Here is a 17,739-nt window from a genome sequence, read left to right on the forward strand (position 1 = left end):
TGTAGCACCTGAAGGGTTAAAAACGTCATGAATGTGGTTTTGAAAACATTTGGGGATGCAGTTTTTATGTGTCACTTTTGGGTATTTTCTGTGATATATGCCCCTCATAGTCCCTTCAAATGTGATGTGGTTCCTAAAAAAAATAGTTTTGTAAATGTTGTTGGAAAAATGAGAAATTGCTGTATAACTTTTAACCCTTCTAACTTCCTAACAAATAGAAAATGTTTCCAAAATTGTGTTGATATGAAGTAGGGAAATGTTATTTATTAACTATTTTGTGTGACATTACTCTCTGATTTAAGGGCACAAAAATTAAAGGTTTGAAAATTGCTAAATATAAAAAAATGTTTTTTGCCAAATTTCATTTTTTTCAGAAATAAATGCAAGTCATGTCAACGAAATGTTATCACTGTCATGAAGTACAATATGTCACAAAAAACATGCTCAGAATCAGTGGGATCTGTTGAAGCGTTCCAGAGTTATTACCACATACAGTGACACTGGTCAGAATTGTAAAATTTGGCTTGGTCATTAAGGTCAAAATTGGCTCGGTCACTAAAGGGTTAATATGTGTAAATGAGCACTATCTAATACAATTTATTTGTATTATCAGTCATTTTCTATGAAGGGTACTTACGCACCACATACACAACAAAATACCTGGGTATATTAGATATGGAAACACTGTTAGTTACTTACACCTGCAGGTTAAAAGAGACACCCAAGATTTCAAACCGTTCAATCTCAAAATCAACACCAATGGTGGCTTTATAGTCACGATCAAATACATTCTTGCAAAACCTGTAGAAACATATTTAGTTACAGCTTTTAATTTGCTACTGATTAGATATAATTAACTTTACTATAACCTTCGGGAAAATACATTTTAGGCAGGTTTCACACGTCAGTGGCTCCGGTACGTGTAGTGACAGTTTCCTCACGTACCGTAGACACTGACTCACATAGACACATTCAAATCAATGTGTCTCTGCACATGTCAGCGTGTTTTCACGGACCGTGTGTCCGTTTGAAAAACACGGAGACATGTCTGTGTTCGTGGGAGCGCACGTATCACACGGACCCATTAAAGTCAATGGGTCCGTGTAAAACACGTACCGCACACGGATGCTGTCCGTGTGCCGTCCGTGTGCCGTGCAGGAGACAGTGCTACAGTAAGCGCTGTCCCCCCAGCTTGTGGTGCTGAAGCCACCATTCATTTCTTCTCTCCAGCAGCGTTCGCTGCATCTGGTGCTGAAGCCGCCATTCATTGCTTCTCTCCAGCAGCGTTCGCTGGAGAGAAGATATGAAAAATCTTTTTTTTTTTTTTTTTGTGTTTCAAATAAAGATCCCTGTCACCACCCCCCTCCCACCCCCTGTGCGCCCACCCGCTGGAAATAAAATACTCACCCGGCTCCCTCGCTGCTTCCTCTCAGCGCCGCAGCTTGTCCTGTATGAGCGGTCACGTGGTGCCGCTCATTACAGTGATGAATATGCGGCTCCACCTCCCATAGGTTTTGGTGACAGGGATCTTTATTTGAAACACAAAAAAAAAAAAAAAAAAAGATTTTTCATATCTTCTCTCCAGCGAACGCTGCTGGAGAGAAGAAATGAATGGCGGCTTCAGCACCAGATGCAGGGGACAGCGCTGATCTCTAGCGCTGTCTCCTGCATGGTCCGTGTGGTACCCAGTCGGCACACGGCTGCCGCACGTGTGCCACACTGATGTGCCACGTGAGCACACGGACACAGGAACATGGATAACTCCGGTACCGATTTTTCCGGTACCGGAATTATCTGGACGAGTGAGACTGGCCTTAGGGTGGGTTTGAATGGCCTACATCATAGCTCTAGAGTAGTGTTAGCCAAACTCCAGTCCTCACGGCCCACAACATATCAGGTTTTCAGGATTTCCTTAGTATTGCACAGGTGATGGAATGATTATCAAGGTATCAGAAAATGCCACAGGTTCCATCACCTATGCAATACTAGGAAAATCCAGAAAACATGATGTGCTGAGGACTGGAGTTTGGGAAACACTGCTATAAAGTAAAGAGAGAGAGGTTTTCTTTATTTCACATATTTCACAAAAAAATCCAAGTTCTTCCACAAGCATCATAGCTCTATTATTCATCTCTGTAACGTTCTCAGAGCCTGCACCCCATTAAAACTATTTTTGTGCGCATAATTGAATATTTTTCCTAAATGAATGTTAAAAAAACATGCTTATGTTATTCTGCTGCTATGCATATTATGGGCCCAATTCATAAAAGCTTTTACATCAGTATTCTGCTGTAAAAAGATTTGAAAAGTCACACAGTTTTGGTGCAACTGGTGCGTGTTCTAACATTAGGCCAATTCTGGTGTTGTCAAGCCATTTTCGTCCAGCTCTGACAAAGGAGGTGGAACTAAGGAAAGACGGGGGCATGGTGACTGCCACCAGTCTAATTCATGAAGGTTTAGGCAGATATAAATAAAATATAAATTTTATTAATAATTACATAAAATCGTACATAAAACAAGACAAGGAAGGTTCACAGAAAAAATGAAAATAACTGATGGTAACACCGATGCAAGAATTAAGAAACGCTATGGGCATAACACCAAAAAAGGTTCAAAAAGTATATAGATAAATACATGTCAAATCCTCAAACCTTAACACGCCCCCATTTGAGGAAGCCAGTATGGCGAAACGGCGCTGCCGGGGTCACTGATGGTCTCATAGATGTAAGTAATAGAATACATACGCTGTGGTATATTCTGACTTTGTTATTCACAACAGTAAATTGTATCCATTCCATATGTGAGCTGCTGTTAGTTCATCGGTGGTTTTTGTATTTGCACAGCATAATGCACTTTATATATACCTCATACTAGGATATATACAGCAGGTCATACATAGGAACATCATTTAGGCTCACTTTCTTATGAATTAGAGGTTACTCTCCCTCCTTTTGGCCCTAATATGATTTATTGCACTATGCACTTTATTTAATGGGCTGTTAAGGTTTGAGGATTTGACATGTATTTATCTATATACTTTTTGAACCTTTTTCGGTGTTATGCCCATAGCGTTTCTTAATTCTTGCATCGGTGTTACCATCAGTTATATTCATTTTTTCTGTGAACCTTCCTTGTCTTGTTTTATCTACGATTTTATGTAATTATTAATAAAATTTATATTTTATTTATATCTGCCTAAGCCTCTAAGTTTCACCAGTAATATACCTGGTAGATATGTGTTTAATATACTGATTGGAGGTGGTACTCCACTATTGGACCTTTTTTGGTAATGTATTAATTCATGAAGGTGGCTGATGGAGTAGGATTTGTTGCGAGGTGCACAGAAAAATGAACGTCACTCATTCGGCACTTCTGATTTATGAAGAGACGTACACTTCTTCTGAATCAGGAGTGTGTGACTCCAGTCCATCTCTTCATCAAGAATGGCGTGAACAACGCTGGTCTTGATGTATCGATGATATGGGTTTTCCAGATAGTAAGACATCAAAGGCCTATTCATGAAAGCTTTCATACCAGAATTTTGGGGAAAAATTTGGCATTTTCACCCCCGCTTCTACCAACTCCAACAAAATGGGCAAAGTTGCGGTCAGACAGTGGCGTGACACCACAGCTCGTCTAATTCATGAAATCTCACTCAAGTAGGTGACTGAATTTCTGGGGTGGTGCATGGAGGAGCATGCCACTGGTGAGAAGCTTAAGATTTCTGCAGAGGAGTGCACTTCTTCATAAATAAGGAGCATCTGACTCCTGCACACTCCATGATCAAGATGAATTGGGCCCATAGTATATTACGTTAGATTCCTTTACTACTGAAGGACTCTTCCTCTTTTACTGATGAAAATATGAAGGTTATACAGCATATTCCAATATTAGTAACTGTGAATACTTTCTCACTACCGTGTCTTCATCTATAGTCATGTATTGATAAAACATTTTTGCCTCCTTCAGTACCAAATACTTTGCAGACTGCATCTTATGTAATATAAATCACATAACATGTTCATCCTGCATTAATTTGTAAGAAATCTAATAAAAAGTAATAAAATAAATATTTAAAAAATGTACCTGTTGATCAAACTTGTTTTCCCAACATAAAGATCCCCCACCATCACAACTTTTGACATCTTCAATCTGTGGAACATGTTTATATATAAAAAAAAATAAATTAAAGTGCATCCATGTATTCGATGGTTTAAGGAAACATTTTACTGTGTCCGTTTGATCATTCTACTATTGAGGCTCATTTGTTTTAGAAAGACAACATGTAGCAATTAGTGGTTCATTAGAGGTGATTTTGATCATTTTTACTCATTCTGCCCTTGCAGTGTTCCCTAAATCCGATGAGCTTGTAGTGGGCTTGTGATTACACACATCTTTAACATTAAAAGTACCACGTCAGATCCATTGAGGTTTTTTTAACTATTAACTATTTTATCATTAGGATTTTGAGTCATGAGAAGACAGATATTTACCCAACAGATTATTGAAATAACAAGGGCTGACCACCTTTGGAGACATTTTTATTTACTTAATGCAAGTATTTGGGGCTAAAAAATCTTTTTTCTAAATAAATAAATAAATTTGTCTCAAAAGTTAGACAACACCTTGTTAATTTCCAGGTCCAATTCTAAGGTTTTGTTACTGTTCTTCATTATTAAAAGTTGCCGTACTCCATACACCAATGTAAATGAATAGCTAACACAATTATGTAGCGAGTGATATGTGTAACACAGGTATACACTTATGTCAGACAAGGAGAAGGGGTTTTGCAGTTGTGGGTGGAAGTCACATTATTTTTGGCACTATGTCACAGTCACGGGTATTTACTTCTGCTCAAAGTCCATATTTGCCAGCCATAATATCTGTTCTACACATCCATGAGGATGGTTTGTGTCTGTGCTCGCTTGATCTAGTCCTACTGTTTTGTGGATCTTACTCCACACCTGAGCGGTGTAGCTAGAGAGACAGCAATTACACCTGGATCTTACTCCACACCTGAGCGGTGTAGCTAGAGAGACAGCAATTACACCTGGATCTTACTCCACACCTGAGCGGTGTAGCTAGAGAGGCAGCAATTACACCTGGATCTTACTCCACACCTGAGCGGTGTAGCTAGAGAGGCAGCAATTACACCTGGATCTTACTCCACACCTGAGCGGTGTAGCTAGAGAGGCAGCAATTACACCTGGATCTTACTCTACACCTGAGCGGTGTAGCTAGAGAGGCAGCAATTACACCTGGATCTTACTCCACACCTGAGCGGTGTAGCTAGAGAGGCAGTAATAACACCTGGATCTTACTCCACACCTGAGCGGTGTAGCTAGAGAGGCAGCAATTACACCTGGATCTTACTCCACACCTGAGCGGTGTAGCTAGAGAGGCAGCAATTACACCTGGATCTTACTCTACACCTGAGCGGTGTAGCTAGAGAGACAGCAATTACACCTGGATCTTACTGCACACCTGAGCGGTGTAGCTAGAGAGGCAGCAATTACACCTGGATCTTACTCCACACCTGAGCGGTGTAGCTAGAGAGGCAGCAATTACACCTGGATCTTACTCCACACATGAGCGGTGTAGCTAGAGAGGCAGCAATTACATCTGGATCTTACTCCACACATGAGCGGTGTAGCTAGAGAGGCAGCAATTACATCTGGATCTTACTCCACACCTGAGCGGTGTAGCTAGAGAGGCAGCAATTACACCTGGATCTTACTCCACACCTGAGCGGTGTAGCTAGAGAGACAGCAATTACACCTGGATCTTACTCCACACCTGAGCGGTGTAGCTAGAGAGACAGCAATTACACCTGGATCTTACTCCACACCTGAGCGGTGTAGCTAGAGAGACAGCAATTACACCTGGATCTTACTCCACACCTGAGTGGTGTAGCTAGAGAGGCAGCAATTACACCTGGATCTTACTCCACACCTGAGCGGTGTAGCTAGAGAGGCAGCAATTACACCTGGATCTTACTCCACACCTGAGCGGTGTAGCTAGAGAGGCAGCAATTACACCTGGATCTTACTCTACACCTGAGCGGTGTAGCTAGAGAGACAGCAATTACACCTGGATCTTACTGCACACCTGAGCGGTGTAGCTAGAGAGGCAGCAATTACACCTGGATCTTACTCCACACCTGAGCGGTGTAGCTAGAGAGGCAGCAATTACACCTGGATCTTACTCCACACATGAGTGGTGTAGATAAAGAGGCAGCAATTACACCTGGATCTTACTCCACACATGAGCGGTGTAGCTAGAGAGGCAACAATAACATCTGGATCTTACTCTACAACTGAGCGGTGTAGCTAGAGAGGCAGCAATTACACCTGGATCTTACTCCACACCTGAGCAGTGTAGCTAGAGAGGCAGCAATTACACCTGGATCTTACTCCACACCTGAGCGGTGTAGCTAGAGAGGCAGCAATTACACCTGGATCTTACTCCACACCTGAGCGGTGTAGCTAGAGAGGCAGCAATTACACCTGGATCTTACTCTACATCTGAGCGGTGTAGCTAGAGAGGCAGCAATTACACCTGGATCTTACTCCACACCTGAGCGCTGTAGCTAGAGAGGCAGCAATTACACCTGGATCTTACTCCACACCTGAGCGCTGTAGCTAGAGAGGCAGCAATTACACCTGGATCTTACTCCACACCTGAGCGCTGTAGCTAGAGAGGCAGCAATTACACCTGGATCTTACTCCACACCTGAGCGGTGTAGCTAGAGAGGCAGTAATTACACCTGGATCTTACTCCACACCTGAGCGGTGTAGCTAGAGAGGCAGCAATTACACCTGGATCTTACTCTACACCTGAGCGGTGTAGCTAGAGAGGCAGCAATTACACCTGGATCTTACTCCACACCTGAGCGGTGTAGCTAGAGAGGCAGTAATAACACCTGGATCTTACTCCACACCTGAGCGGTGTAGCTAGAGAGGCAGCAATTACACCTGGATCTTACTCCACACCTGAGCGGTGTAGCTAGAGAGGCAGCAATTACACCTGGATCTTACTCTACACCTGAGCGGTGTAGCTAGAGAGACAGCAATTACACCTGGATCTTACTGCACACCTGAGCGGTGTAGCTAGAGAGGCAGCAATTACACCTGGATCTTACTCCACACCTGAGCGGTGTAGCTAGAGAGGCAGCAATTACACCTGGATCTTACTCCACACATGAGCGGTGTAGCTAGAGAGGCAGCAATTACATCTGGATCTTACTCCACACATGAGCGGTGTAGCTAGAGAGGCAGCAATTACATCTGGATCTTACTCCACACCTGAGCGGTGTAGCTAGAGAGGCAGCAATTACACCTGGATCTTACTCCACACCTGAGCGGTGTAGCTAGAGAGACAGCAATTACACCTGGATCTTACTCCACACCTGAGCGGTGTAGCTAGAGAGACAGCAATTACACCTGGATCTTACTCCACACCTGAGCGGTGTAGCTAGAGAGACAGCAATTACACCTGGATCTTACTCCACACCTGAGTGGTGTAGCTAGAGAGGCAGCAATTACACCTGGATCTTACTCCACACCTGAGCGGTGTAGCTAGAGAGGCAGCAATTACACCTGGATCTTACTCCACACCTGAGCGGTGTAGCTAGAGAGGCAGCAATTACACCTGGATCTTACTCTACACCTGAGCGGTGTAGCTAGAGAGACAGCAATTACACCTGGATCTTACTGCACACCTGAGCGGTGTAGCTAGAGAGGCAGCAATTACACCTGGATCTTACTCCACACCTGAGCGGTGTAGCTAGAGAGGCAGCAATTACACCTGGATCTTACTCCACACATGAGTGGTGTAGATAAAGAGGCAGCAATTACACCTGGATCTTACTCCACACATGAGCGGTGTAGCTAGAGAGGCAACAATAACATCTGGATCTTACTCTACAACTGAGCGGTGTAGCTAGAGAGGCAGCAATTACACCTGGATCTTACTCCACACCTGAGCGGTGTAGCTAGAGAGGCAGCAATTACACCTGGATCTTACTGCACACCTGAGCGGTGTAGCTAGAGAGGCAGCAATTACACCTGGATCTTACTCTACACCTGAGCGGTGTAGCTAGAGAGGCAGCAATTACACCTGGATCTTACTCCACACCTGAGCGGTGTAGCTAGAGAGGCAGCAATTACACCTGGATCTTACTCCACACCTGAGCGGTGTAGCTAGAGAGGCAGCAATTACACCTGGATCTTACTCCACACCTGAGCGGTGTAGCTAGAGAGGCAGCAATTACACCTGGATCTTACTCTACATCTGAGCGGTGTAGCTAGAGAGGCAGCAATTACACCTGGATCTTACTCCACACCTGAGCGCTGTAGCTAGAGAGGCAGCAATTACACCTGGATCTTACTCCACACCTGAGCGCTGTAGCTAGAGAGGCAGCAATTACACCTGGATCTTACTCCACACCTGAGCGCTGTAGCTAGAGAGGCAGCAATTACACCTGGATCTTACTCCACACCTGAGCGGTGTAGCTAGAGAGGCAGCAATTACACCTGGATCTTACTCCACACCTGAGCGGTGTAGCTAGAGAGGCAGCAATTACACCTGGATCTTACTCTACACCTGAGCGGTGTAGCTAGAGAGACAGCAATTACACCTGGATCTTACTGCACACCTGAGCGGTGTAGCTAGAGAGGCAGCAATTACACCTGGATCTTACTCCACACATGAGTGGTGTAGATAAAGAGGCAGCAATTACACCTGGATCTTACTCCACACATGAGCGGTGTAGCTAGAGAGGCAACAATAACATCTGGATCTTACTCTACAACTGAGCGGTGTAGCTAGAGAGGCAGCAATTACACCTGGATCTTACTCCACACCTGAGCGGTGTAGCTAGAGAGGCAGCAATTACACCTGGATCTTACTCCACACCTGAGCGGTGTAGCTAGAGAGGCAGCAATTACACCTGGATCTTACTCCACACCTGAGCGGTGTAGCTAGAGAGGCAGCAATTACACCTGGATCTTACTCTACATCTGAGCGGTGTAGCTAGAGAGGCAGCAATTACACCTGGATCTTACTCCACACCTGAGCGCTGTAGCTAGAGAGGCAGCAATTACACCTGGATCTTACTCCACACCTGAGCGCTGTAGCTAGAGAGGCAGCAATTACACCTGGATCTTACTCCACACCTGAGCGCTGTAGCTAGAGAGGCAGCAATTACACCTGGATCTTACTCCACACCTGAGCGGTGTAGCTAGAGAGGCAGCAATTACACCTGGATCTTACTCCACACCTGAGCGGTGTAGCTAGAGAGGCAGCAATTACACCTGGATCTTACTCTACACCTGAGCGGTGTAGCTAGAGAGACAGCAATTACACCTGGATCTTACTGCACACCTGAGCGGTGTAGCTAGAGAGGCAGCAATTACACCTGGATCTTACTCCACACATGAGCGGTGTAGCTAGAGAGGCAGCAATTACACCTGGATCTTACTCCACACATGAGCGGTGTAGCTAGAGAGGCAGCAATTACACCTGGATCTTACTCTACATCTGAGCAGTGTAGCTAGAGAGGCAGCAATTACACCTGGATCTTACTGCACACCTGAGCGGTGTAGCTAGAGAGACAGCAATTACACCTGGATCTTACTCTACACCTGAGCGGTGTAGCTAGAGAGGCAGCAATTACACCTGGATCTTACTCCACACCTGAGCGGTGTAGCTAGAGAGACAGCAATTACACCTGGATCTTACTGCACACCTGAGCGGTGTAGCTAGAGAGGTAGCAATTACACCTGGATCTTACTCCACACCTGAGCGGTGTAGCTAGAGAGGCAGCAATTACACCTGGATCTTACTCCACACCTGAGCGGTGTAGCTAGAGAGGCAGCAATTACACCTGGATCTTACTCTACACCTGAGCGGTGTAGCTAGAGAGGCAGCAATTACACCTGGATCTTACTCTACACCTGAGCGGTGTAGCTAGAGAGACAGCAATTACACCTGGATCTTACTGCACACCTGAGCGGTGTAGCTAGAGAGGCAGCAATTACACCTGGATCTTACTCCACACCTGAGCGGTGTAGCTAGAGAGGCAGCAATTACACCTGGATCTTACTCCACACCTGAGCGGTGTAGCTAGAGAGGCAGCAATTACACCTGGATCTTACTCTACACCTGAGCGGTGTAGCTAGAGAGACAGCAATTACACCTGGATCTTACTGCACACCTGAGCGGTGTAGCTAGAGAGGTAGCAATTACACCTGGATCTTACTCTACACCTGAGCGGTGTAGCTAGAGAGGCAGCAATTACACCTGGATCTTACTCCACACATGAGCGGTGTAGCTAGAGAGGCAGCAATTACATCTGGATCTTACTCCACATCTGAGCGGTGTAGCTAGAGAGGCAGCAATTACACCTGGATCTTACTCCACACCTGAGCGGTGTAGCTAGAGAGGCAGCAATTACACCTGGATCTTACTCCACACCTGAGCGGTGTAGCTAGAGAGGCAGCAATTACACCTGGATCTTACTCCACACATGAGTGGTGTAGATAAAGAGGCAGCAATTACACCTGGATCTTACTCCACACCTGAGCGGTGTAGCTAGAGAGGCAGCAATTACACCTGGATCTTACTCCACACCTGAGCGGTGTAGCTAGAGAGGCAGCAATTACACCTGGATCTTACTCTACACCTGAGCGGTGTAGCTAGAGAGACAGCAATTACACCTGGATCTTACTGCACACCTGAGCGGTGTAGCTAGAGAGGCAGCAATTACACCTGGATCTTACTCTACACCTGAGCGGTGTAGCTAGAGAGACAGCAATTACACCTGGATCTTACTGCACACCTGAGCGGTGTAGCTAGAGAGGCAGCAATTACACCTGGATCTTACTCCACACCTGAGCGGTGTAGCTAGAGAGGCAGCAATTACACCTGGATCTTACTCCACACCTGAGCGGTGTAGCTAGAGAGGCAGCAATTACACCTGGATCTTACTCTACACCTGAGCGGTGTAGCTAGAGAGACAGCAATTACACCTGGATCTTACTGCACACCTGAGCGGTGTAGCTAGAGAGGCAGCAATTACACCTGGATCTTACTCTACACCTGAGCGGTGTAGCTAGAGAGGCAGCAATTACACCTGGATCTTACTCCACACATGAGCGGTGTAGCTAGAGAGGCAGCAATTACATCTGGATCTTACTCCACATCTGAGCGGTGTAGCTAGAGAGGCAGCAATTACACCTGGATCTTACTCCACACCTGAGCGGTGTAGCTAGAGAGGCAGCAATTACACCTGGATCTTACTCCACACCTGAGCGGTGTAGCTAGAGAGGCAGCAATTACACCTGGATCTTACTCCACACATGAGTGGTGTAGATAAAGAGGCAGCAATTACACCTGGATCTTACTCCACACCTGAGCGGTGTAGCTAGAGAGGCAGCAATTACACCTGGATCTTACTGCACACCTGAGCAGTGTAGCTAGAGAGGCAGCAATTACACCTGGATCTTACTCTACACCTGAGCGGTGTAGCTAGAGAGACAGCAATTACACCTGGATCTTACTCCACACCTGAGCGGTGTAGCTAGAGAGGCAGCAATTACACCTGGATCTTACTCCACACCTGAGCGGTGTAGCTAGAGAGGCAGCAATTACACCTGGATCTTACTCCACACATGAGTGGTGTAGATAAAGAGGCAGCAATTACACCTGGATCTTACTCCACACCTGAGCGGTGTAGCTAGAGAGGCAGCAATTACACCTGGATCTTACTCCACACCTGAGCAGTGTAGCTAGAGAGGCAGCAATTACACCTGGATCTTACTCCACACCTGAGTGGTGTAGCTAGAGAGGCAGCAATTACACCTGGATCTTACTCCACATCTGAGCGGTGTAGCTAGAGAGGCAGCAATTACACCTGGATCTTACTCCACACCTGAGCGGTGTAGCTAGAGAGGCAGCAATTACATCTGGATCTTACTCCACACCTGAGCGGTGTAGCTAGAGAGGCAGCAATTACACCTGGATCTTACTCCACACCTGAGCGGTGTAGCTAGAGAGGCAGCAATTACATCTGGATCTTACTCCACACCTGAGCGGTGTAGCTAGAGAGGCAGCAATTACACCTGGATCTTACTCCACACCTGAGTGGTGTAGCTAGAGAGGCAGCAATTACACCTGGATCTTACTCCACACCTGAGTGGTGTAGCTAGAGAGGCAGCAATTACACCTGGATCCCATAATCCGCACCGCAGTCATTTTCTGTATAGTCTTATAAAAAGTGCTCTTTTTAGAGACAATTCTCCAATTATTCCAGGAGTTAAGAAAGCCACGCAACTTTAATTACCATCATCTGCCAGTTTAGTGTACAGCATTACAGAATATGTTGGTGCTATATCAGTAATGAGATAAATAGGCAGTGTGACATTGGTATTCACTCACTTTCAACCCAGTTTTCAGGCTTTGTAACACAAATTGTCTTCTAACTCATATAACTCATGTCTTATGGTATCATTTTGAAGTCACAGACATGATAATGACATGAGATACTTGCGACACAACAATTTGTGGTGTGACCCAGCTTAGGTTTTTTTAAGTATAGATTAAAATGTAACCTCACCCAAAGTTCCCGGCATGGCGTTGCTGACAAGCGCTCTTCACTACCGCATCAAAATGAGTTTTATACTGGAGGCAAGACTCTGCTGTGTAACACTGAAAGGGAGAAAGCGTGGAGAATCTGGTGAGAACACATTCACTAAGACTTCTACAATAGAGCCGGCATGGTGTCCAGGCAATGGTTAAGGACGCTGCAGCAAGGGAGACAAAAAGCAGCACATCAGCCTCCGGCAAGGTCAGTTCCCCTAATACAGACTGAAACCTAGGATGTTTAAAGGGGTTTCCTGCTCCTGCGTCCGTAAAACTTAAAGGGCTTTCCCATAAAGTACACTCTAATCAATGGAGCTTGTAATAAATAAGTGTCACATTCGGATGTGTTAAATAAAATGTCCCTGTGCTGAGATAATCTTATACATGTGCCCCTGCTGTGTCCTGTGTAATGCCCGTGTCTGACCATGAAGGAATATGGTCTGATCATACCACAGCTCCTGGGCGGGGGGGGGGGGGGGAAGGAAAAGAGAATACAGACATTACAACACGGGATCACAGCTGAGTCTTTCTGTGAGGTAAAACATTTCCCTGCCTGTTTAAAAACATGTTTTACCTCACAGAAAGATCAGGTGCTTGGTCGCTGGACAGTCTTCTCTTCTGATCTGACGAGTACCATCGAAGTGGCAGAGCTGGAGCGGAGTGAGGAATCTGGGGCAAAGTGTGACTCCTTTTGCTTTTAGAAGCATTACTCCTCACTATATATGAGCTCGGGTCAGGAGAGCCGTGGCTAGACTGAGCATTATACGGAAATCTGACTGCGCCCCCATAGGGGTTGTCTCATTGTCATTCTTGAGGCGCACTGCTCCCCACTTCCTGCTTAACAATTTGCCTGTGCTGTCTCAGATGCTCCTTTTCGAGGCAGCTTTGGCTACTTTCACACTAGCGTCGTGCACTGCACGTCGCTATGCGTCGTTTTGCAGAAAAAACGCATCCTGCAAAAGTGCTTGCAGGATGCGTTTTTTCTCCATTGACTTGCATTAGCGACGCATTGCCACACGTCGCAACCGGCGTGCGATGGTTGCGTCGGACCGTCGCCACCAAAAAACGTTGCTTGTAACTTTTTTTAGTGCGTCGTTCCCGTCTTTTCTGACCACGCATGCATTGCCGAAACTCCGCCCCCTCCTCCCCGCACCTCACAATGGGGCAGCGGATGCGTTGAAAAACAGCATCCGCTGCCCCCGTTGTGCGGCGCATTCACTGCTAGCGTCGGTACGTCGCAACGATGCAATTCGTCGTGCGTCGTCCGACGCTAGTGTGAAAGTAGCCTTAGCCTGCGGAGCACTGGAGGGAATCTGTATTCAAGTTTTTGCTATGTAATCTGAGCTCAGCGTGTGGTAGGGGTTAAAACACTGAACTCAATGATGTGTCACATGTCCGGCTGTGTGCTGTTGCTTATTCAGACTGAAGGTTTAAATAGTTAGTGATTAACATTGCTGTGACAAGCTGGTGTGTGTATGCTAGACCGACTCCGCCCCCTCCTGTGATAAGCAGCTCACTGTCTATATACATTGTATATAGAGAGCCTGGTGTGGGCGGGGCTACTGTGGTGTGGGTGGGGTTAGCTTTCTCAGCTCTGCTGCATTGTTAAATCTAAAAGCTCTGATTGTGTCACAAATGCTGCACCAAGTTACACCACTGGATTCAGGGTCTCTTTTCCTACATTATGCTGGTGTCAGAGGAGGTAACAAAAACCTGCTGACAGATTCCCTTTAATATGGCTGGATCACTGAACTAAGAGTGTGCTTACAAGCTCTATAGGAAAGCACTGCACATGTTCGGCCACCTCTAACACCCTGCAGCAGTGGACGGTAACCTAGGCAACCAGCTCTAAACAATAACATAAAATCTCTCTCTGGTTTGGAGAATTGTGAAGCACAGCGCAGTTGTAGCCATTTACAGAAGAGACTAATGGAAAGAGCAGCAGTAACCCACAGACTCGGGCACTCTGGGATCCTATGGATCCCGCACACAGGGTGCCAATCGCTGAGCACAGTGCACACAGGGTGCCAATCGCTGAGCACAGTGCACACAGGGTGCCAATCGCTGAGCACAGTGCCCACAGGACGCACGGGCGGACGCAGCGGGTACTCGCCTTGGGCATGTGGCAGATGAGCCTGTCTCTGGGCACCGGGGACACCGGCTGGTTCTGCATGCTGGGCTGGCAGGTCCCTTCTGGCTCGGCCTCTGGGGACGCGGCGGGTTACGGTTCTGGGGTAGCGGATTTGTCAGGGCAGCGTTACCAAGACAACGGCTGGCAAGCTATGGGCGTGGTTTGAAGGTAACAGACGGCTTGGGGGAGGGACAGTATAGTTGGTTATTGGGCGGGGCTTACACATTAACTTTCTAGGACGGTTTTCCTCGGTGAGTATGACCGGACCGGCTGCCTCCTGTTTTATACAGGAGCCGGTAAAAGTGCCAGAAGTGTACAAGCACTGGGCGGTCCCATCACTGCGGTAATGACAGAGGCGCATTTTCCTGTTTGCGCTTATTGCGTAGCTAGCAGAAGTGAATGCTCTACGCTTACGTAAAGTAGTATTCTTCACCGCGCACGCCGCGTTCGGCTCCTGGTTGCTTGGTAACCGTAGTACGCTGCCCTGTGTCAAGCTGCGGAGTGCAGGCAGGTGCTGGGGTCGGACACAGCTGACGGGTGAGCCCCATAACAGAGAGACTCGTACCCCGCCGTGCGCCCCCTGCAGGACGGGCAGCGCAGTGCTACCCAGTAACCCCCTGCTTTTCCCCTAGGACACAGACGACTGTACAATGGCTGCTGCGAGGAGCTCTCCCTACCTGCCCCCTAACATCGACCCCACTAAAGCAGCTGTTGCCTTTGGAGACAGGGCATTACCCAAACTAAACGAGGAGCTGAGGGCCCCCGCCCTACTCACCAGGCAGCGGGCACTGATGGCGGTGTGCGACCTGCTGCACGATCCGGAGAACGTCTACCAGGCCGTACAACTGGGTACGTCGCGAGGTCACGTCTTCTCGAAGTCATCTGGGTAAAATGTGTCTGGTAATTCCACACGATAAATCCCTGGGATCTCCTTATGGCCCCCCAAGAGATCACCATTCGTGGTCCGCGAACACGCCGCATCCATAGAGATGAACGGGACCATTAAGGGTATGTTTAGGTATACCTAAGGGTATGTTTCCACGGTCAGGAAACGCTGCTTGTTTGACGCTGCGCAGAGCTGCAGCGTCAAACAAGCAGCGTCCAGATGTTCCAGCATAGTGGAGGGGATTTTCTGAAATCCCGTCTCCACTATGCGTGGAAACCCGCACGCGGCGGCCCTGCGACTCCGGACATGCTGCGCGTCTTTTCAGATCGCAGCATACCCGTACACCTTGCGGGGACGCAGCGTCCCCGCAAGGCATATCACAGGGCCCTATGGGAGGGGGGGAGATGATCCCGGATGTGAAGAGTTAACACATCCGGCATGATCGCGTCCCAGAAAGGGGGCGGGGCTTAGCGCCGAGCGGCTTCGCCGCTGCGGCGATACCGCCGGCCATCCTGAACGTGGAGACATAGCTTAAGGGTACGTGTCCACGTTCAGGAAATGCTGCGTTTTTGACGCAGCACTGAGCAGCAGCGTCAAAAACGCAGCGTCCAGATGTTACAGCATAGTGGAGGGGATTTAAAGGGTCACTGTCACCCCCCCCAGCCGTTATAAACTAAAAGAGCCACCTTGTGCAGCAGTAATGCTGCAGTCTAACAAGGTGGCTCTTTTAGTTTTTGATTCATTTATTACCTCAATAAAGCGTTTTAAAAATTGGCCACAAATACCAGATATTGTACCAGGAGGCGGTCCGAATCGTCCTCTATCAATCTCCCAACTGCCGTCACTCTCCTCTTCAGGGGCGATGGTCGCCGCCCCCTTCGCGCTGTTGCTTCTTAAATCCGGCGCCTGCGCTGTGCGTGCCTGCCTGGGGCCCGCACTGTGTTATTCATTATGCACAGTGCGGGGCTGGGGTTCCTGGGCATGCGCACTGCGCTTGTCAGACGCTCCCCCGGTCCCCCGCCTTCCAGCATTGCCGGAATATACAGGTTTCATTGCCGACGTTTTGAACAGCCACAAAGAACAACGCTGGAAGGCGGGGGAGCGTCTGATAAGCGCAGTGCGCATGCCCAGGAACCCCAGCCCCGCACTGTGCATAATGAATAACACAGTGCGGGGCGGGGATTCAGGAACAGGGTGGCCGCACTGCCCGCACAGGCGCAGTCAGGCACCCTGCATCTGACCTATGACGGATAATGAAGACTGCGCCTGCCCCAGGCAGGCACGCACAGCGCAGGTGCCGGATTTAAGAAGCAACAGCGCTCGGGGCGGCGACCACATCCCCAGAAGAGAAGAGTGACGGCCGTTGGGAGATTGATAGAGGACGATTCGGACCGCCTCCAGATACAATATCTGGTATTTGTGGCCAATTTTTAAAACGCTTTATTGAGGTAATAAATGAATCAAAAACTAAAAGAGCCACCTTGTTAGACTGCAGCATTACTGCTGCACAAGTGGCTCTTTTAGTTTATAACGGCTGGAGGGGGTGACAGTGGCCCTTTAAAGAAATCCCGTCTCCACTGTGCATTAAAAACACATGCGTTTTTCCCACAAAAACGCACATGTGGTGCGTTTTTTCAGAACGCAGCATGTTGCTACTATGAGCAAAACACGCAGGAACATCGCAGGTGACCTGCCAGTGACCTCAGGTGCATTTTTGGTCAGGATTTTACCTGCATAAAATCCTGACCAAAGCCTGAAGCAAACCTGAACGTCCGCACACGTGCACACGTCCGGATTTCTTGCAGAAATTTCCTGAAGAAAACCGGAAATTTTCTGCAAGAAATCCGCATTTTTTTTTTTGCGTTTTTTTTCCCGTTTTTTTCCCGTTTTTTTAGCATTCTGCAAGCGTAATTAGCTTGCAGAATGCTAAAGTTTTCCAAGCGATCTGTAGCATCGCTTGGAAAACTGACTGACAAGTTGGTCACACTTGTCAAACATAGTGTTTGACAAGTGTGACCAACTTGTTACTATAGATGCAGCCTATGCCGCATCTATAGTAAAAGATAGAATGTTTAAAAAT

At 47.3% G+C, this 17,739-nt stretch overlaps 2 protein-coding genes across 5 annotated transcripts in view; one reads left to right on the top strand and one right to left on the bottom strand.

Moving 5' to 3' along the window:
- The window catches only part of RAB36 (RAB36, member RAS oncogene family), a 42,071-nt gene extending 27,177 nt beyond the window's left edge, over positions 1-14,894 (bottom strand). The window contains exons 1-4 of the mRNA XM_077293843.1: positions 14,756-14,894; positions 12,617-12,708; positions 4,087-4,152; positions 700-801 (exon numbers count right to left, since the gene is read on the bottom strand). Of these exons, the coding sequence (XP_077149958.1) occupies positions 700-801; positions 4,087-4,152; positions 12,617-12,708; positions 14,756-14,815 (320 nt within the window). The 5' untranslated portion in view covers positions 14,816-14,894. The remainder of the gene's footprint in view (positions 1-699; positions 802-4,086; positions 4,153-12,616; positions 12,709-14,755) is intronic.
- RSPH14 (radial spoke head 14 homolog) overlaps positions 14,825-17,739 on the top strand; it is a 324,813-nt gene continuing 321,898 nt past the window's right edge. Inside the window, exons 1-2 of one of the 4 annotated variants that reach the window (XM_077293829.1) lie at positions 14,825-14,941; positions 15,406-15,622. In XM_077293829.1, the coding sequence (XP_077149944.1) occupies positions 15,424-15,622 (199 nt within the window). In that variant the 5' untranslated portion in view covers positions 14,825-14,941; positions 15,406-15,423. Of the gene's footprint in view, positions 14,942-14,979; positions 15,025-15,055; positions 15,311-15,405; positions 15,623-17,739 lie in introns of those variants that run through there. The other 3 variants (XM_077293812.1, XM_077293803.1, XM_077293821.1) reach the window with 3 other exon arrangements.

The sequence above is a fragment of the Ranitomeya variabilis genome, chromosome 1 (genome assembly GCF_051348905.1).
Source record: "Ranitomeya variabilis isolate aRanVar5 chromosome 1, aRanVar5.hap1, whole genome shotgun sequence".
Classification (NCBI taxonomy): Eukaryota; Metazoa; Chordata; class Amphibia; order Anura; family Dendrobatidae; genus Ranitomeya; species Ranitomeya variabilis.